This window comes from Cyanistes caeruleus, chromosome 1, assembly GCF_971803275.1.
Source record: "Cyanistes caeruleus chromosome 1, bCyaCae1.hap1.1, whole genome shotgun sequence".
Lineage (NCBI taxonomy): Eukaryota > Metazoa > Chordata > Aves > Passeriformes > Paridae > Cyanistes > Cyanistes caeruleus.
In genome coordinates, this window is record NC_141701.1 from 5,126,987 (window position 1) to 5,148,967 (window position 21,981).

A 21,981-nucleotide genomic window follows, 5' to 3' on the forward strand; every position below is an offset into this window, starting at 1 on the left:
GATGATCTTTCCAGGGCATTCCCTGGGGCTGGGAAATGCATTTTCTGTAAAGAGAGGTATGGCTGGGAATTGTATTTCTAGCTTTTTAATATTTACTGTATAAAACATGGAAACAAATAAGAGTTATTATTAATAATTTGGACTAACTCAGGGGAGGAGTCATCCTGTGATAGCTGAGGGAATAAACTGTAGGATGGTGCTTTTCATTTGCAGGTAAATAGAACATCAGCACAACCAATATTCTGCAGCAGAAAAAACACCTCACAGGTTTAAGTGTAAGACTTATAAACAGGAAAACTAGTTCCTACCCATAAATTCAATTTCATACTTAGTCTAGTAACATCATGTAGTTGGTATTTTCTGATGAGATGCAGAGTAATAAGACTTAACTTTGCATCCAGTTATGGGGAAGAAATTGTAAAATATAATTACAGAGAATGTGAGATTATAAAATTTTAATATAGTAAGGAATAATTAAAAAACAAATAAAAAGCTGTATTCTTTGAAAGCCTGACTTGAGACAAGCCTGAGAAAAAAAAATTTGCTCTATTACCTGGATAGTGACTTGCAGCCTTTCCAGGTGCAGTTGTCTGGTAAAGCAGTTAAATAAAAATTAACCAGGTGGAAATGATGCTGGGCTTCAGGTGATGACTGTATTACAGCCACTTTACAGGCTTTTATAAATTTGTGAGGTCAGGAAAGATGTTTGTAGATGTTGCAGAATGGCCTGCTGCAATCTTCCCAGAATTAATTACTTGGAGTATCTGTGTGGGTTTTTTCTCATTTTTTTCTTCTTTTAAGTTCCTGGATGGTAACACATAACTAACTGTGCTCAGGAAAATGCAGATTTGCTGTTTTTGTGGTGATTGAAAAACAGTTTGCTGCAGCTGAGGAAAATACTTGAGTAACTTTAGGGACAACCATTAAGCAACAAGTTATGTAATACTGGTAAGAACTTAGATATGATGAAAATAGAACTTTCTGGGAATCTGCTGCCTCTCTCATAGTTGTTCCAATTATGCTATTTAGGTAGACAGTGTTCCTGACAGTGCATGACCCTGTTCTTTATTATCTTAATGAATTTAGTTTCTCATCTTATAGAATTTAGTGAACATTGTCAGTATTTTTGTTTAAGGAATAGCTTTTGATATGGTTTTTTTTGAATCTTCTTTTGCTTTATTTCCTGATCACGTGCTTCTGCCCTTTTCAACTTTACTGCTATATTTTTTATTGTTCTAACCTGTTAAAAATGGCATAAATAGGTAACTTCAGTATGAGACCTTGTGTTCTTTCTGAGTGATTGTCTTTGGGAACTCTAATAACTTGTCTAATTTTTTTCTCTGTTTTCCTTTTGTGTTTTCTGTTTTGTCCAGCTGCATTGGTTTCTGAAAGTTTTCACCCTGGTTCAATTACCTTTTTTCACAACTCTTGATACAGGGCTCGGTCTTTCTTAGGGATAGGCAGTTCTTTAGCATCCAGGCACTGTCTTCTGTTGTCAGTTCTGAAAAAAATAGCAACTTCAGCTTTCAAAATTGTCTGAAACTTTCCAAAATGCTTTGCTACTCTGTGTATTTCTTCGTATCCTGAAGTACAAAGATTTGAACTGTCAGATAAGGTCATGGTGCCCTCTGAAAACTCCTCTTTGATGTGTCTCATACCCCTATATCCAAAATTAGAAGTGACTTGTGAGAACAAACCACTTTTTGTAATTATATCAGGATTTAAGTGACTAAAAGACATTTTGAGCCTGCTTACAAGAGAGCTTCTAATTCTTAATCATTTTTGTAAAAGCCAGCCAGTGTGGTGATCAGCTTCCCTTGACTGTCCAAGCTTTTAAGCGTCTGAAGTTGAACACAGTGATTGATACTTCCAGTTTTGAAGAACGAGTTACTGTTTCTGTCCTTTAGGGCTATTTTTAGGTGAAGTTTGTCGCTTGAAACACTTCTGCAAAAGGTGTTGGCAGCTTCAGAGTAATTTAAAGTACATTCTATTGCTTTTGATTGTGCCAGATCCTGTGCACTAGGTGTCAGCATTGGTCTGCACTGCTGACTGCTGGAACACAGAGTGAGAATCATCCAGAGTTTCTGTGGCAGTTTCTTCGTGGCTGGCTGACTCCAAAGCAAGATTATCATTCAGGCCAGAGGCAAAAAGAATTAAGTTACCTGGGACTTTGGCCAATACACTGATAAGCTAAAAAAGCACATGGTGGTAGTTCCTTATCAAGTTGGTTTCAACTTTAAGTCTAACAGGACTTTCTTTAACTAAATTCCACCTCACTTTTTGGCAGTGTGAAAATATATCATGGAGTTGTTTAGGTTGGAATAGACCTCAAGACCAGCTGTTAACTCAGCACTGCCAAGCTCAGCACTAAACCATGTCCTCAGGTGCCACATCTACACATCTTTTAAAGCCCTTCAGGGATAGTGGCTCCACCACGTCCCTGGGCAGGCTGTTCCAGTACTTGACTCAGTGAAGAAATTTGGGTCTGTGTCATTTCTGTGACATTTTTCTACTTTAACATTATTTTTTACCTTGTTGGGACAAGCTCCCATTGAACTCACTGCTACCCTCCAAAACTTGCATTGTGCAAGGCAGTGGTGAGACCCTGGCACAAGTTTGCCAGAGGAGCTGTGGTTGGGAATTCTTGGGAATGTTCAAGGCCAGGTTGGATGGGGCTTGGAGCCACTTGGTCTAGAAAAAGACATTCCTGCCCACAGCAGGAAGTTGGAACAAGATGATGTTTAAGGTACCTTCCAATCCAAACCATTTTATGATTCTGTGATTCAGTCTCACAGTGTATAAATCATAGTACGATTTCATGGAATGAAAAATTTGTGGTTTACAAGATTTGAGACATAAAAATTGAGACAGTAGTTTCTTGCTTTCATAGCCTGAGATTTCAAGATTAGATTTAATCTTCAAGGGATGAAAATCTTAGTGAATCAGTAAATCTTGGAAGCGATATGTTTTTGCACTCACATGAATATCATGTTAAGTATCTTCCATACAATGTGGAGCTGTTTAGCTGTTACTGACTGTTTTGACTATTTACTTGTTAGTACCACTGACAAATAAAGTTGAAGCTGCAGAACTTCATCTTTGCAGCTTTTGTTAACAGTTGAACCAAGCTTAAGTTTTCTTGGCTGCAGAAGCTGTCATGCCTGGCTGAGTGCAAATCCCTGGCCTTCTGCAGCGCCAATGTCTGCCACCGTTTTTTTCCTCCTGTTAGTTTTTTAAAACTCAGCACTTTAAATCTTTGATAAAAACCAGTCCTTTTATATTTTCCCTTCAAACTGCAGCTCTCAGAAGAGGAGAAGATCCAGCGTTACAGCATCCTGTCGGAGCTGTACGAGCGCATTGGTTTCCACCGAAAATCAGCGTTTTTCAAGCGCATCGCGGCCATGCAGTGCGCGGCCCCCAGCATCCCCGAGCCTGGCTGGAGGGCCTGCTACAAACTGCTGCTGGAGACTCTGCCTGGCTACAGCCTCTCCCTGGACCCTCAAGACTTCAGTAAAGGTCAGTGTGGATTACCACAGTTAGGCACTTCGCTGCTTTTCCATAGTAATTTCCTTGAGAGATTTCATACTGGACCTAAATGATTTGCTAATCTGAAACTAATTGCAGCAGATAAAGCAGTTGCTTAACGCTGTACCTTAACTTTTTCTTAGTGTTGTTCCAATAATTTCAAATTCCTGCAAACCACTGCTGGATGTGTTGCTGTGGTTCCCTATTTGCTGGAAGCAATTATGTGTCATGTATGAACACTTAGTTTTTTATGTTTTTCAAAAAAGTCTTTGTTTTGATAATATGCTTTTCAGTACATAAAAAGTCATATATTATTCTGGATTATTTTTTCAATTAAAGTGCTTTCAGCTGTTCCATGAGAAATTGTATTTGTTTTGGTTTTGTAGCTGTTTGATCTTATAAAGGAAGATTAAAAATCGTTTTACATATTTTTGTATATAGACATGCATAGATACCTATAATGTAATAAATAGGGTCAAATATGTCACATTTTCCCACAAATGAGATCAGAGACAGTTAAAATTCTGCTTGGCAGTTGCTTTTGAGTAAACCTTTCCAAAACCTTGTATTGTGTTATACAGCAGCAGTTTTGGGGACTGTTCCTTAAATGTTGTAGCTGCAGGAGAGGAGCAGGAAGTGATGGGCTGGGCTGAGCTGTATTTGTGGATGGTTAGTGTTGGGATTTTTTAAAACTGTTGTGATTTGGCAGTCAAATTATATGTGAGAGGAGGTAGCAAATGCCACATGGACTGGGTGGAAAGATGCTAAGAATCTAGGAAGAGGGAATGTGCTGGGAAAAATGTGCTGTGGCCTGGGGTGGGACTGCATTGGGAGAAGAAGTTGTAGAAGTTCTGCAAGAAATTATAATTAGAAAAGCAAAGAAAGGACATGATTGGTGTTTATCTTTCATTTTTACCTTACCTTCATGTTACACTGAAGTGCGTTGTCTCATTTTTTATCCCCTAAATGGCTCTTTTAGAGACATATGGAAAGATCACTGCAAACTCTAAGATAGAAATGACATTTCACACATGAAAAATAATGAGACTCTCAAAATATAAACTCTCAAGGTTTGGTTGCAGTAAATATTCCTAAAACAGTTTGCCAAATGCTGATGGGTGATATTAGAAGGAAGGCTGTTGAAGTTCATGAAGTATTGCACATCTTGAAATATCTGTTATTTAAAAATTATTGCTGTTGCTTACTACTAAAAGCAGGTTAAACTTCATGGAGAGTGCTGCATATTATGGCTCTGAAAGGAAGATTATGCTATGATGATCTATTTATTCTTTCCACAGTTACTCCGCAAATATGAAGTAATTCATAATCTGAAACTTAAAGACTGGAAATCAGGATGTGTGCCTTGTGTTCTAAAGTTTTATTTTATTAATTTTATATTGCTTGGTTTTTAAAGAGAGTTAAGAATTTCTAGGTTGGTGGTTTTTTTGTTTCTTTTTTACAAGAGTATGGCGTCAGGATGTGAGGGAATGGCTTCAAACTGAAAGGGTATTAGGAGGAAATTCTTTACTGTGAGTGGTGAGGACCCTGCACAGGTTGCCCTGAGAAGCTGTGGCTGCCCCATCCCTGGAAGTGTCCAAAGCCAGGATGGATGGGGCTTGGAACAACCTGCTCAGTGGGAAGGTGACCCTGCCTGTGGCAGGGAGTTGGAAATAGATGATCTTTAAGGTCCTTTCCAATCCAAACCATTCAGTGATTTTGTGATTTCAGTTTCTGTATGAAATCTCATATGCCTTGTCCAGGGAATTAAAAAAAAAAATATAAAAAAAAATTGTATATAATTTTGTTTTTTGGGAAGTGTTAACTTCGTTTTCAGAATTTTAATTATACATTTATTAGTTGATAGACATGTACAAAGAACAAAACTTGATTTCATGTTTAGACATTCAAGCAAATACAGCAATGCTAATTTTGTGTTGAGTACAAGATTTGGGTTTTGTAACAACCATTGGGTGATTGACAGAAGTGCCATAAAATTACTGCTTAGCATATGAAGAAAACCAAAATCAATGTGTTTGTGATGACTTCCATCTTTAAAATACATTAAATACCTGCATTTTTCCCAGGAACTCACAGGGGATGGGCTGCGGTGCAGATGCGTTTGCTCCATGAACTCGTCTATGCTTCCAGGAGGATGGGAAATCCTGCCCTGTGTGTCAGACATCTCTCCTTCCTGCTCCAAACCATGCTGGATTTCCTTTCTGACCAAGGTAGAACTTTTTAAAGAAGCAGATTTTTGCACTTCTGACACACAGTCAAATAATCTGACTCTGTTTTGAACTACAGTTAATTTGGGAAGGAATGGAGAACACGAAAGTTGGGGAATTCTGTGTATGCCTGCATGGGTTGTTCATGGTAGTCAGTCAACAGTGTTAAAATTAGATGATCTTTAAGATCCTTTCCAACCCAAACTATTCTGTGTTTCTAACTCTTAGAATGTGATGGACTCAAGTTAAACAGTGTTTAAATGGCCATAAGTTCCTCTACATTTCTGCAGTTTCTGTTTTATTTTTTTTTTTTTTAATTCAGCAATAAATGTTAACAGGATTTAATTTGTCAAAGGTTGAGAATGCAATGAATGTGTCTGTGGATGATTTTCAGAAATGGGAATGATGTGTTTGGATGATGTGTGGGAATGATATGTCCTTCTGTGGGGTAGCTGTGTTCTGTAACATTTACAGAATCACCTGGAAAAGCCAAAAGTGACAACTCTTATTTTATATTATGTTTCTTAGGAAAAATATTCCATACTGACTTGTTTATCACCCAGCTTAATGAGACTAATGATCTTAATGAGTGCTGAGAGATATTTTTAAAATTGGTTTTGCTTCTCAGTAAGCTAGGTAAAAAAATGCATTTTTTTCCACTTACTCCTTTGTTTATGATAAAGAGGAAGGAAATGAAAAAGTTTAGGTTTTGTTTTTTTTTTTTTTGGTTTGTTTTTGTTTTCCTTTTTTTTCTCCTTCAATTATGGCCAAAAGTCTCCCCTCAGAGACTCCTGCAGCAAAGAACTTTGTTGGCAAACTCCAGGTATTTGCCTGCTTTATTGCCTCTGTTTAGTGGCTCAAATCAATGCTGCAGGAAGGAGAGGAGCTGACAAACTGCAATAAATTTGCTTTCTGCCTGTAGATCTCATTTTCTGTCAAAAGGTCCTTGGATTTTCCAGGACTTACAGTGAAGCTGTGTTGATATGTGTATGGAAAGTTGTGCTGAAGACAAGGTTTTAAACTCATCAACTCTGCATTTCCACATGTGATACTGTTAATCCTTAATCCTAAAATGGTTGAACTCTTAAAGACAAACTTCTATGTTCTTTGCCTTCAGCCTTTGTATGTCTGAGTAAAGCTTCCAGTTTCATAAGGCCTAGGATAAGTGATGTTTTGTGCCTTTGAAAAAATCAAACTAAATATTCTCCCATGTATTTGAAAAACAGTGAATATTTTTTTTCTTCTCTCCTGAATGCATCCAAAATAGAACTTGCTGTTGAGTTTGATGTCTTTTATTGATAAGCTCTTGCTCAGACACGGTGAGTGCTGTTCCAAAGGAGCCAAAGTGTGGATGACAGTGCCAGAAATGTATTTCTGGCATGTAATTTTTTTTGGTAACTCTTCTGAGATTGATACTGTGTGCCCATAGAATCATTATGGCTGCAAAAGGCCACAAGACCATCAAGCCCAAGCTGATGTTGTGCAAGAACAACATCATTTAGCACAGAAAGTTACTTTAGATTTATAGTTCTTTTAAAATATTGGAATATTAGGAAAAAATAAACCAACAAACCTCCTTCAATCTTGAATTGTAGTAAAGAACAAAAACAAGACAGTTGAAGGAAGAGGATTAGGTTATTTTACTTACTGTGAACTGTTCCCTTATAAACTGGTAAAAAGGTGTCATTAATATTCTTCTCTGATGTCACATGACTGAAATGTCCAGGTTTTCTTAATCCTGTTATAAATGTTAATCCTTAACATTTTGCTAATGTTAAGTTGAAGTAAGTAATTGTTTTGAAGAATTGTTTTGAAGAATTGAAATAATTGTTTAATTAGAAAATAGAAACAATGCAGTGGTATTGGAGTTCAAGAATGCTCAGATTTTACTGTTTTCTATAGAAAATCACCAGTAACTAAGGGTGGAGGAAAGCTCCTTTGAAAAGTCAGTTTTCACTTGAATGTGTTCTTTCCTAAATAAACTTCGTATTTTTAAAGCTTATTACTCATTATCTGCTAAACACTATTCTTGTGTTTAAAGTTTGGGTAGTTTGCAGATCATTTTTAAAATTAGAATAAATAGAAGTGAAAACTCTCAAGCTGAGAGGAAGTTACCAGCTAAACATTTGGCTCTGGAACTTGACCTTCTAACCCTTTTTCTCTCAGGATTAGCTGCCTCTAGACACAGAAAAGGAACATTTTCTAGTTTTTAAGCCTAATTCTATTCATTTACACATTCAGTCAAAGCTGGGATACCAGGACTTCAGGAAGAGGAAAAAAAAAAAATTATTCTCCAAGTAGAGATTCAGCTAATGAGATTTATTTGTTCCATTGAAATCTAGATTTATTAATTAGAAACTCATGCTTCTGTTAATGGAACACAAATGCATAGTTAAAACTAGTGTGTGTTTAAAACAAAATTTAATGTTTCAATAGAATGATGCATTTTAAAATACAGCTTGTCTATGTTTACTTAAATTTACTTGCATCTCCAACCATGCAGCCTGGCAAATCTAAATAAAGAGTATCATCACGTAAATGGGAGATGTCAGTCACTACTTTAACAACATGGAAGCTAAAGTTTGATTTAAAATATAGCTATTTAGTTACATAAATATGTAAAATGCAGTCTTCTGCCAAGCAAAAAGAGGTACTAAATTCTGTGTAAAACCTCTAATCTCAAGCTATTATGTTTTAATGGTAACAAGCCCTTAAGAATCACTTTCTTTAAATAAGAATTAAAATGTGCAGTTGCAAAGTTGCTTGGAATTGAACCTATCTTTTGCATGATGCTTTTTGAAACAAAATGGTGTGTACAGCTCAGTGAATTTGAATTGAGTAATGTCAGATATTTGGAAGAAAACACCATTATTTTGCTGTGGCTCTTCACTGACAATATTCATACTCCTTAAAAGGGCTGTGACTTGCATTGAGAGCAAATAATTCTGAATAATTGGCTCATGTGTTAGGGCCTCTCTAAACACAGAACTACTTGGAGACAGCTACTAAGGAAATGTGACTGTCCACTCAGCAGGCAGTCGTGTGGTGAACAAGTACAAAGTTGGGAATGTTTCTCCATTGGCTCTTGGAAGATTTGAGGTTAGACAGTGAAAGCTTTGAACTGATTTCTTTTAGAAAATGGGCCACCCTGTTTGAAGATCATTGAAAGACCTTGTAGTTGATAGGTTGGGGAAGGGAGCAGTAAACTTTGGGTACATCAGGCAAACTTGACCTGGATACCAAGGAGCAGCCAATGGATTTTAGGGGAGCAGAGATGAAGTTCACCAGTGATGTGTTGCTGCTGTGAGGTGGATGTGAGGTTGCCACTCACAAAACCCTCTCTAAGCAAGTGCCCAACCTGCCAGAAACCTGTCAGGTGCACAAAGTGCTGGAGTCTCACTCTGCTGGAGTGCAGGCTGCTCCACCCTGCTGGTGCTGCTGTCCTGGCTCTGCTCCCTGGCTGGGCAGCTCTGGGAGGAACCCCAGGGAAAAAAAGCCCTGTGGCACCCAGGGAGGTCTCCCCATGGCACTCTGTGAGCCAGTTCTGGAGCCATGGTGGGGGTAACCCCTCTCCTGTGCTTCTCAACATCATTCTTGGCATTCTCCTACTTCCTATTTTCTCCTTCTTTCCTTTTCTATGAAAAACTGAAGTTGAGTTCTTGCTTTGGATCCCAACATTTAACATTGTTTGTGTTTTAATCTTCTTTCTGGATACGTTCAGAACTTAATTCCTTCCTGCATTTGTGGATCAAGGCAAAACTTGTTTCTCTTCAGCTTGAGCAGATCAGAACTATCCCTCAGCCCAGAACTATCCCAGAGCTCATGTTCTTTCAGACATTCAGCAGGATTTCAGGATTCCTGCTGTTTGTTTCTGGTGGCAAGGATCTTGATGTGCTGAGGTGACCTTTTCTCACCCACCATGCATAGCATGGGATGAAACTACGAGTATTCAATTCCTTTTTTTTTTTTTTTGTGGGCTAATTCCTTAAAGATCCTCAAGGTTTGTCTGTTTTGTTGTCTTCTGGTGAGGTGACAGCCTTCACATCTGAGCTCTCAAGTGCTCTGCCATGTACTTAATGAACTGAACTACTGACTCTGATGATTCTGCATTAAACATACAGAAGTACTTTGTCATCTGCTGACCAGGGCTTTGTATGTGTTTATTCTTGAGCTGACAGTAGGTGATGGAGAGAACTTCGCAGAATATCCTGGTGTACCTTTCTGTCCTTCCTCTGTGTGGTTGTTTCATAAATCATTGGATACTACTGAAAGATGTTTATTCCCAGCCTATACTGAGATCATTGTAATTAATGAAAAATTTCTGCCAAAATTTCTGCTGAATGGTATTTCAGTTTCCCTCATCCTGTAGATGAGTTGGGATGGACTTGTCAGTGTTGACTGGCCAGGCCACACTGATGCCTTGAAAGCTTGGGTTTCTTGGTAACTGAGGGACTTCACACCATTAATCTGAGAGCATTTTCAGAACCCTTTTCTTTCAAGCCTGCTGTGCTCAGGTGGTGGATGAGATGTCAGCTGGCAGGGTTTTGCCTTTTGCAAAGAAGCGATGAGCTTGATCTAAGAAAGAAACCCCAAACCTTGTTTAATTTCAGAAATTATGGTTAAGCCTGGACTGAGCATAATTTGATGATGTCAGACGTGGTGTCTTACAACTCTTAAAATATGTCTTTCGAACTTGCAGTTTGAAAGAGGAAATTATGCAGTATTTTAGACGTTTTTATTTATAGAACAGATTGCATATGCATTCCCTCAGTGTCATTTAAATTTCAAATTGCTATGTAGAAGTATGGAAAATAAGGAAGAACATTAAGCTGGGCTCCTGAAAATTGTCAGCTAGACCATAAGTGAATGTGGAAGTGACTTCAATCCTTTGTAGCCCTCCTCCCAAGCAGCAGTAAGGACCAGACTCAGTTTCTGAGGATCTTTACTTAAAATTGTAACATTGTCCTGAATTTCTATCCAAACCTGGGAAAATGAATGAAGGTGCACAGGCACTTGGTGGGTTATACCTCCCCACAGAGATTGGGCTTAAATGGATTTCACTGGGGCCATGAATATGAATAACCTGTGAGCCTATAAATATCTTTTGGGCATGGAATGATTTAAAATGGCATCTTTTCTTGAGGGGCTGCTGGAGCAGCTTGTGACTCTGTTCACCTCGCTGCCTCCTGTTCTCTTGTTCAAGCCTTGCTGTGACTTTCTGATTTCTCCATATTTTCAGAGCTGTAGCCAGAGTTGAGAGCTTCAGCTCATTTCATTTTGAGTTGGTTGCTCACCATTTCTCCCCTCTGTTTGCCATTTCTTGTGCCATTTCTCATAATGCTGCTCTTCTATTCTTTTTTTTCTCCTGTTTTTCATATTTAGATTAGAGGAAACAAGATTATAAATATTACAAATAAAGACATAAGCCCAGAAAAGATTTTGAAGTGTAACTTGCTCAACTCATGAAAAATAATAACTTCACACAGAAGCAGGAAGCCTGCCAGAACTGAAAGATAATTGAGGTATGGAAAGAGACACTCAGGGAAGATTGAACTGTATCAGAAAATTTGGATCAAGGTTTTCTGTTTAGGAAAGAGGATTCCAAGGCTGGTCCTTCTCTACAGATAATAAATCTGTGAAATTATTTTGAAATGTAATTAGAGGTGGTTTATGGTAGGGAGTGATCTGAACTGTAAAATGAACAGTAATAAATTTCAGGTACCAGATAAGTTTCAAAGGCACTAAAACCATTTTATTTTTAAACAGCTGAACTACAGTTGAAGTTAATTTCTTAAAGTGTTTTTATCCTCACTTTAAAATTACAAATGGCAAGTGCATTGCTGTATTTCTGTAGGAGTTCAAGAGGGATGGAAGTTCTTCCAGCTGATATGTCTATGTCATAGTCTTCCTAGTGACCCTGGATACACTAGAGATTCTTTTACAAGATTCATCACTCCCCTTACACATCTATGGCTGTCTCAGTACTGACTGAGTGACCTTGGTTGTGGGTGCTTCTCTTGAAGTGGGGTAAACCAAATTCCATGCTTTGAACCCCTCTTGAGTTCAATAAATTTGGCCTCAGTACTGGGTGCATTATAAGAAGCTCTAGTAAATAACAGTAGGTGTGTGAATAATTGTGATTTAATAGGAAGAGGTTGGAACATCTTTGAAGCATGATTTATTTTCAAGGAATGATGGAGCTTTTAAATGAATGTGATGTAGTTGATACATTATGGATGCTAAATCTGAACCAGAGTGCCTGTAGTTATTACAGGCCACATAGCTCTCAGGCCTGACTGAGGGCTAGCCTGAGAAATTCATGAGAAGGAATTAAAACAATTCTCAGAGATACTAAACAGCCTTGCAGGTGTTGTTTTGCAGTCTTGTTTTCTCTTGCAGGAGAAGGCCAGGGGGGTGATGGGCCACCCTGACCAATGATAGTGATGTAGCACTTTGTTAACCAATAAGAGTTTCCTTTCTGTACCTTTCCACGTATCTGTCTATAAGACAGGCCTGAAGCAATAAACTAAGGAATTCTCGTGTTGTGACTCCCTTGAGAGTCAGTGTCGTTCTTTAAAGCCGTTCCCAATCGGAACGACAATACATTATTCCTGAATTGAAAAAAAAACCCTGAAAAACATCTATTGGTACATTGGTTCATTAATGATTAGAAAAGATAGAAACAGTAAGTGAATGAGTTTAGGGTGTTGAGGAAAGAGATTCCCAGTCACGTGCTCAGCAATAACCAAATCATCCCTGTATTATCAACATCCCACTATCAACATTGTTTTCAGCACAAATCCCAAAACACAGCCCCAGCCCAGCTACTGTGAAGAGAATTAACTCTACCCGAGCCCAAAGCAGCACTTGTCAAAACAGATGTAAGCTATTAGGAAACTGGCAATAGTCACAACATCACAATTTGTTGCCAAGCCAAGGTTATTTGGAAGAATTTCTAGAGTAGACTTGATTGTGATAATGTTACTTGAGAGAGAAGAATAAGAGACCCTGTGTTGGAATCTTGCTCTTTGAGAGCCTGCTGATGCTGTCACAGGTAATCCCCCAAAGCTGTGTAATGAAGGCACCAACTGCTTTGCTCTGTAGCTCCTCTTTTGTGCTGCAATGCTTAAAATACTTCAAATTGCATTTAAATTAGGGCAGCATTTCTCCTAGATCATCTGTAGTGTGTAAATTCATTTTTAGAAAGGTAGGTGTTACTGATTGCAAGGGCTAAAAAGAATGATGCTTTAATCAGACTGAACAGAGAATTTAATGCAAATTAAAACTTGATGTAAACTCCAGTGTTTGAGTGAGGTTTACTCAGCTGACACTGACGAACTGATTTTAATACACTGTGCTGTATTTTAGCTGACAAAGTACCTGCAAGTTGGTATTGCCCAACCAATGAATCTTTCAAAGGAGAACTACTTTGGTTGGTCTTACAATATTCAAATTAACTGATTTCAGGATGAAGATGGAAATCTAAAGTAAAATTACCAGGGAATATTTATAGCAGCCTTAGCCATTACTTTGAAATATTTCACAGCTTCACCTTAGTGCCATATCTTGCTGGTGTGCTTTTATATAAAAAAGTGTATATGTGTGTATATATATATATATATATATATTTATATATATATATAAAAATGTAATTAAACAGACTTGTCACCTTGTGTGTTTGATGTAGAGCAGTGACACATTATGGTGTAAGAAAGAATATATTAAAAAAGCCTGAATGGAAATACTTTCTAATGGGTTGGAATAAAAGACTTGGGGTGATTGTGTATGAAGTAGGAGGAAACTCCTTAGAAGACACTGAGGTCTTATTTATTATGGTGCTGTGACTCCTGCTGATTTTCATCTACTTCTGTGTTTTCATCAGTTCTGTGCTATTAAACTTGAGCACTATTGTGTTCCTGCTACACTTCTTCCTGCTTTTTTTAACCCCCCACTTTAGAATGTCTGTCTGGAATTTGTGCTTTGTAGAGACAAGCCAACTTATTTAATAACTTTGCTCAAACTGCTTTATTAATAGAGTGCAATTTATTTTCCTGAATTACATGTTTTCTAGACTTTGGTTTTTTTTTTAAAGTGAAATAAATAAATGAAATTGAGTAAGCTAGCAACAGGAATAAAAGATTTAAATTCATTTGGATAGTACTAAATATGAAACACAATAATTTTTTAAGTCATATATTTATACTATATGACAAAAATAATGTACTGTGAATCAAATATACAGCATTACAGACTAGCCTGAAAGTCTCACATGTGATTTAGCTTTGCTTAGACTTGTGTGTCAGTGAGGTACAGACAAAAACTCCACCCAATGCCATAACCAAATTCTTAGGTTGTGGTCAGCAGATCAATTGCTATGGTAAAAAAGTGCTTTTTTATGACAAAAATTTTCCATTATTTTTTTTATGGTCACTCATGAACAAAATGAAGTCTTTGAACTTGAGCCCAAAATTGCCATCTTTATCTTGCCTCTGATCTTGAAGAAGTGTGATTTCCCTCAATTAACTGAGGGAAGAAATACAGGTGTGCAAATAGAGGCACATGGCAAAGCTTTCATTCCAGAAAAAAAAAATTCCTTTGGGGAAGATCTACTTTAATTGGCAAGATGAAGACATGAAAAATTTGTGTTGTATTATTAAGTGCTAATTTTTTTTCTGTACCAAAGGAAGCTATTTTAGGAGGTGATATATTATAAAATTCAAATATATTTTATGTGACATTTAACAGACTCAATACTGCTCTCTCACCCTAAATTCAAATTAAAGCACTGGAGTCAAGGCTGCTGTTGAAATTGACACTTCATATGGAAAAAGAAATATCCATGTTTAAAAACGGATCATCCATGCACCTTAGTGAACTCCCCATATGATGTCCATTGAGTGTGATTGGATGTGCTAAGAAAAGATGAGTAGGATAGGAGTGATACTGAAGAGATGATTTTACAGAGGGATGGGAAAACTCAACTGTACATTAGAAGAGAGAGCTGACATGTTTTCATTTTAAATTTTCAGACAGTTTCCCAGTTATTTCAACAATTATGCCATGCTTTTCTGAAGCAAGTTTAGATCACTAGTGGAGGCACTAAAATTTTGAATCCTGCTAAACTTTTCTGGCCAAATTCCCGTGATGTTGCTTAAGAGTTTATTGGGGAAAATGTTCTGCAGAAATCAATGTATTGTTCTTTCTATCCTCTGTCTCTGCTTCTTTCACATAAAATCCAGAATCAGATATGTTTAATGGTTGTTCCATTATATCTGTGAATATTTACAAAACCTACCTTCCTCAGAAGCAGCTTTACAGCAGTCCTTAACTTCATTTATCATTATAGAAGTTATCTATGCCTAATTTACTCCACTTTTTGTAAAAGTAGGATTCCTGGTATTCCTTTACATGAAAAAAATAGTATTGATTTCAGTGGTGTATATTCTGATTTAGTGTGTGCAAAATATATTTTTTAGTATTGAAAGTATGCAGATGTGAAGTTCTGAGATTTGGTGGAGAACCAGACACTGAAATTTTAATGGGTGTCTTTATGAACTCTGTCTTCAGCTATGTCAGTTTTTAAAATGAGGTTTTATGTAGAAATATTTTTGTGCAAACTGGCTGAGACTTCATGTGTACACATTTTATACAACTGTTAAACACCCTGTAATGGAAGACTGTGATAGGTTTAGTCAGTCTCTTCCCATTCTTTGTATTTGTAGCAGTCTTTCTAGAAGTGGAAAACATTTTGCTTCTAAAAGACAGCTATTTTTGTGTCTAAAATATTATTGTCTTCCCCCTTCCTGCAAAGTTAGTAGTAATTTGAGAACTTATTTTTCAAAGATGAGCTATTGTACAGCAAATACCTGAATCCTTTGTGTGGATGGAGTTGGTCTCTGATATAGTTCATGAAAGTGGGTCTAACTCTCTGGTAGCATAGATTAATTATTTACTTCTAGTTTCTGCTCTTTTCTATGTCAAACAGAGAATTTTATTAATCTCTGATATGTTTATTTAGAGATTTATATTGCTTGATTTCTTAAAGAAATGGAATTCATATCCTCTGCTGACTGCCAGTGCCTTTCTCCACAAGAAGAGCTTTGGAGTCTGTGGGAAATACACACATTTATTGCAGTAGACAATAGGGAGTTGAACACCCAGGGTTCCTGTGTTGCTTTCAAAACAGCTTGACCAAGTATGAGATTTCTGAGCAGTTTGAGATTGTGTTTACTTGCTCCATGTATTTTTCAGAAAGATACTAGTGGTGCTGTTTGTTACTGAAACAGTAGAAAGTGCCATCACCCAGTCCATGTCAGAGTTAATGGGGTGGAAAAGCAGAAGGTGCTGCCTGCAGGTGAGAGGAGCTGCTCTGTTCTGCTGAGTTCCCAGTCCTGGTGATGCAGGAGTGGATTGATCCTGCAGGGCTTGCCAAGGTGCTTTGCTCACACCTCTGGCCTGGCCGTGCTTGGGAAAGGAGGATGCCCTGAATATCCAAATGTGGTGCTCCCTGCCCTTCTGCAACTGCCCAAACCAGAGCTCAGGCACTGCCTGAAAGGCTGAGGAGCTTTCCACATTCCCTGCAGTCTGTGATTAACTGCAGAGTAAGAGGTGTGTAGTGATTGCTGTCTGTGAATAATCAATTTCTACTGCAGCTTTTGTGAGGATCTTAATGTGTTTCGTAGCCTCTGAAATTCTTTAGTTTAAAGAGTACAGTGCATCTTCATGGCAGAATGAGACTGAAGATTCACCTGGAAGCAGACATGGACTTTCTCTTCTCTAGGGCTCACCAAGCAATTCTCATTTTGTGTGGGTGTGTGAAGGAAATACCACAGAATAGTCTGAGTTTGAAGCAGCCCTAAAGTTATCATCTCTGCTGTGGGCAGGGACATCTTCCACTACCCCAGGTTGCTCCAAGCCCCGTTCAACCTGGCCTTGAACACTTCCAGGGATGAGGCAGCCACAGTTTCTCTGGGCAACCTGTGCCAGAGCCTCACCAGCCTCAGAAAAGAGATTTTTTCTAATATATAAAGTAAGCCTACCCTCTGTCAGTCTGAATCCATTTCCCTTTGTCCTGTCGCTACATGCTCGTCTAAAAAGCCACTCTCAATCTTCCTTGTACGCCCTTTAGGCACTGGAAGGCCATATCTGTGTTTATGGGTGCAAAAAAACCTGCTTTTTCTCTTGGTTTTTTTTTTTTCTGTCATCAGACTGACTTTTCTGTCTTGTTACATGTTATTATTAACTCATTAAGGAGATGTTTGAGTCTGTCTTGGGAGAGTTGGGTCAGGACTGCTGCAGGAGCTCTCCTCAGACTTCTCCTTTGTGACCATTATTTGATATTTTCAAGGGAGAAGGAAAAAGCTCAGCCAGTACAAAGCACCCTGGGCAATGAGGGTTTTTGTTAAAATATTGATTCTGGGCCTGTGAGTGAGGTAGAAGTGGAGTCAGAAGGTGTTGAGCTATTTGTTTTCAATATTTTAGTGAGCTCCAGAAAGAAATGAAATTGTTCCAGTGTGATTGGTGGAAAATGTTCACTTTCTTTATTCCACCAGGCTGTAGGTTGTTCTACAGGGGACACCGTGACTTGGTCAACACTGCATCAACCAACTGTTGCCAAAGAACAAATGTTGTGTTTTTATTCTTTGCCTCATTGTTCAATGGGTAGTGACTGAACATGAGTACAGCTATTTTAAATTTCTTCAAATATTAAAGAGCACAGTTACAGCAATTGTGTTCTCATTTTCTGTTACCTGCCAAGACATGAAGTGCTGTTTGTGTTACACTGTTAAATCACAGTTACTAAAGTGCTTAAAAATGTTACTCTATAACTGGCCTTCTGTCCTGTCCTGGTCTGATTTTTCAATAGCTCCATTATTTGAAATACTGCTCCACATGACTGTGAAATGAGCAGAAAGTCTTGTCTTTTTCACATTTAGTAGCTTTCAATCACTAATGGTTTCTGACTGTGCATCTGAAGCTCTCAGATTTTTGTGTTCTCATATTAGAAGAAGGTTTGAAGCAGCTTGGACACAAAACCAATGCTCGTTATATTAAGGTGAAGTAGTTAAGCAATGAAATTCTAAGAGTATGGGTGGACTTGCAAAATTTTTGATTGTCAGGAGCAGTTAAAACCAATTTGGTATGAAATGGGGAAACTGCTATGAGGTTATACTGAACAAACTGAGCAAAATGTGCTCACGTGCCAGTGCTGACCGTGGCTCTGCTCAGCTTTGTTTGGTCACAGCTATTCTGTGATCTTGGTCTTTCAGTGAGTCTGGAGAGAAACTGAGGGGAAAAAAATTGTGAACATAGTTAATCCAGATGAGAAAATAAGCTGTCACTCCTCACTCAGTAAATGAGTCTCTAATGCCTACACAAGAGTATTGAGCAGTGCTCCCAGCTGCAGGATAGGCTTTTAAAGCTGTTGGGGTAAATTCACAGGTCACAGGATCAAGTGGTGATTGCCTTCCTGCTGACCTGTACAAGCATGAAGGCACCAGGTGGGTAAAGACCTCCAAGAGCAGCTGATTTTTGTCTCTTCTTTTCAAAAAGATAAGTGCTGGTGATAACAGTCACAGAAATCTCCTAACTGTGGGTCAGGAGGGAGGTTGAGCAGTTGAATGTCTCCTACCAGGAGGTTCTGTCAGAACACAGTGTCAGGCAGCCAGAAGCTGTGAGAATTCAAAGCTGCAATTGCTGCAGCAGGTTTTTGGCAAGCATTAGGCCACAGAGGTCAGGGAGCTGAGGTGCTCCTCGAGGGAGAAAGTTCCAGTGTTTGCTTCCAGAAGCAGCTCTTGGGCAGGATCAGCCAGCTCTTTTGCATTGTGAGTACTTCCCATTGTGTCCTGCTGATGTGGATTCCTTCAGGATCTTGGCTGAGATTTGTTGCCAAGAAAAAGGAACTGAGCTGCTGGCCTGGCAGCAGCATGTTTAAAGCTGTGTTTCACACCACATCAACAGAGAAAAATGGTTTGGTTTGGCTTTTTTCACATGGAAAGTGTGGGGAGCTGCTACTGTGAAATAACCACACACGTGACTCAAAATCTGTAAACAAATTCTTCTTGCAAATGGCAGCCTGCTTTCTTTGAGAACAATAACTGGCAGTGTTTCACACTAGGGAATGAAAGCCAGTGCTCTGGAATGACAGACCTTTGGTTTCAAGCACAATTAAGCACATGCTATAGTACTATCTTCATCATTCCTGGTAGCTGTGAAGATTTCCATCTTGATGGATTCTGTTTGCACTATGTGCCCGTGCTCATAATACAGCAAATAACCTGAAATTTTTATGGTAATACTTAGCCTTGAACCACTACAACTCCTTGGCTGTGCTGTGCTGCTCTATGTGGATGTCTAATAAATGTGGTTTTGGGAACATTTCCTACGGGCAATTAAAATATGGGGAATGGCTCAAGAGACTCTTCAGTGAAACACAGACACGAACAAGGCAATTTGTCAGTTATGTGGCATTAATTCCATAGTGAAGGGGATTAAATCAATGTTTATTTGCTTTGAAGAAGTGTGTACTGGTGGCTGTATAATTCACAGACTAAGCTGGATTGATGTGGGCAGCACAAGCATTGCTGGATGTTTGTGCTTTTCAGGGCCCAAGATGGTGTTTTGGGCAGGTTTTGGTATTTTTGGCATGATTCACAGGATATGTTTCTTTCACATTTTTCTCACTCCTCCCTCTCACAGCTGCTATGCAGCATTTTTTACCCTTCCTTAAATATGTTCTCACAGAGGTGACACCAGCATAACTGCCTGGCCCAGCTTTGGGCAGCAGCAGGTTTGTTTTGGGATTGTTTGGAATGGGCTCTGTCATGGAGATATCCTGGTGCCTTCTCCCAGAGGCCACTCCTTGCTACCAAAATCTGCTGCATAACCCTGTCCACCTGTCTAAACAGGTTTTTTTGGTAGTATTACTACTGATAACTACTTGTTATCGCCTTCCCCTTTCCTATTTAGTTTTATCATTGAGTATTTTGATATTTTAAGTATTTTCTAGATACAGTTTTGATATTGAATAATTATTTTTATTGGTAGCATATGGAACAACCTGGTCTGGTGGAAAGTGTCTCTGCCCATGGCAGGGGGGGTTGGACTTCAAGGTTCCTTCCAACACTCTATGGATATTCACTTTAAAACAATATAGGTCTTTTCAGCTGCCTCTAAACAAACACTGCCAGGCTTTTCTCTGTTTGCAGACTTCCATTTCATCAGAGAAATAGGGAGTCATAGGAAGGTTTGGGTTGGAAGGCACCATAAAGATCAAATACAATTTTGTGCTGAGGCTTTATATTTCCAAATAGACTTTTTTTTTTTTTCTGGAGACACAGTTTTATATTGTTGAAAATAATTGCTAGATAAAACTAATATGCAATCATTGTACATTCTTGAAGATAACCCAAGTAATATATATTTATTTGAATGTTCTTGTATTTTTAAGCAAAAACAAAATCTTTCTTTACTTTTGTTATGATTTAGTAGCAGAGCACAGTACCATTATTTTGAGGATTAGATAGTTTTCACACAAGCTAACATCAAAAGTAATTTGTTTCTTTTCATTGCCTTTGATATTATTTAATCTAGTGTTTCAGAGCAGTCCTTGTTCCCGTACAATGCTATTGTTAATAACCTTAATATGTAGGAGGCTGATTGTTTTGTTTGGATATACAGATTTAATAGTATTTATTTAATAGGAATTGTAAAAGATTGTATTTTGACAATTAAAAAAAACCCAAACAAAAAGTAGGCATAGACTGGCACTTGAAAAATTCTGAGAAATCTAGAAAACTCTTCTGCTTAAGGTCACTTAATTTTATTTGATCCATCTGTTGAGGTTGATCGTAACTCCAAGTGCTGAATGCAGAAATTAGTTAGCATGCCATTTGAGTTACTTTGTACAAAAAAAGGCTATATCTCAGTTAAATGTGAGCTTGAAATCGTTTTTTAATTTTATTTTCTAGAAAAGAAAGATGTCACGCAGAGCTTGGAAAGCTACACAGCAAAATGCCCTGGGACAATGGAAGTCATCACTCTTCCAGATGGTTTGAAGCTACCTCCTGTTCCCTTCACCAAATTGCCTATTGTGAAGTAAGACTAAAACACAATCTTTAACTTTTTCACAGTACCTGTCAAATTTTAAAGGATACTGAAAGGATGCAGTCATCTCACTTTAGGCATGTGGATCACAGGAACATGGAAAAATGTCAAAATGTCAAATTGTTTTGAGAAGCTCTTGAGCAAAAATAGAGCCTTTGACCAGAAAATACTTTGTGGCCTTTAGCTTCAGAAAGAGAGAAGTTTTGTTTTTTGAAGACCTGTCTTTCAACAGTTTCTTATTCAATTGAAAGAAGGTATTTTGCTGCAGCTGAGATTTTAGCTGAATACTTGATCATCCCAATACTGAAAGTCCACGAGTGGGATGCAGTCTCCATCCACAGAGCTTGGAACTCACTTGGAAGCAGTGCTTTTTGTAACTCTCCAGATGCTGAATTTTCAAGCTGGCACCTTCACTGGCCTGTTCTAAATCTCAGTTCCTTTCAGGCACATCATGTAGTCAGGCCAATGAATAATAACTTGTTCAGGTTGAAGCCTGGCATGAAATGTTAGAGTCAGAGAGAGAGAGAAAACAACCACTGGGTATCAATAATAGAAGACTGAAAGAAACTATTTTATTTTTGAAGGAAATATAATTCCTATTCAAAAAAAGTATGCTGAATAGTGAAGAAAATGGGGCAAATGCTGATTAAATCCTTCTTCATGGGAGTCATGCATTTAGTCATAGCATCATAGGATCATGTAATACTTAAAACTGGAGAAGACTTTCAGGGTGATCAAGTCCAACCATCAACCCAATACCATCACCATGTTCACTATTAAACCATGTCCTCAGATGCCACATCCACACATTTTTTGAACACTTTCAGAGATTGTGACTCCACCACCTCCCTAGGCAGCCCCTTCTAATACTTGACAACACTTTCCATGAAGAAAATTCTTCTAATATCGAATTTAAACCTCCCCTGGTGCAATTTGAGGCCATTTCCTCTTATCCTGTCACTTGATACCTGGGAGAAGAGACTGGAAGAGGAGGACAGTCAGAACTCTGGCAAGAGATTCCCAAGACTTCAGTGAGAAAGACTTTGTGTCACTTAAAATGTTTTGTATGCTGAGAGAGGGGGTCAAACATATCCACTTAAATTATCAACTTGTCTTGACCTAGCTG

The 21,981-nt window shown here is 38.2% G+C and overlaps 1 protein-coding gene across 18 annotated transcripts in view; it reads left to right on the plus strand.

Moving 5' to 3' along the window:
• The window catches only part of TRAPPC9 (trafficking protein particle complex subunit 9), a 448,540-nt gene that overhangs the window by 26,604 nt on the left and 399,955 nt on the right, over nt 1-21,981 (plus strand). For all 18 annotated transcript variants that reach the window (XM_086877400.1, XM_086877457.1, XM_086877389.1 and 15 more), the window contains 3 exons: nt 3,300-3,516; nt 5,610-5,753; nt 20,720-20,846. In XM_086877400.1, coding sequence (XP_086733526.1) covers nt 3,300-3,516; nt 5,610-5,753; nt 20,720-20,846 — 488 coding nt within the window. The remainder of the gene's footprint in view (nt 1-3,299; nt 3,517-5,609; nt 5,754-20,719; nt 20,847-21,981) is intronic.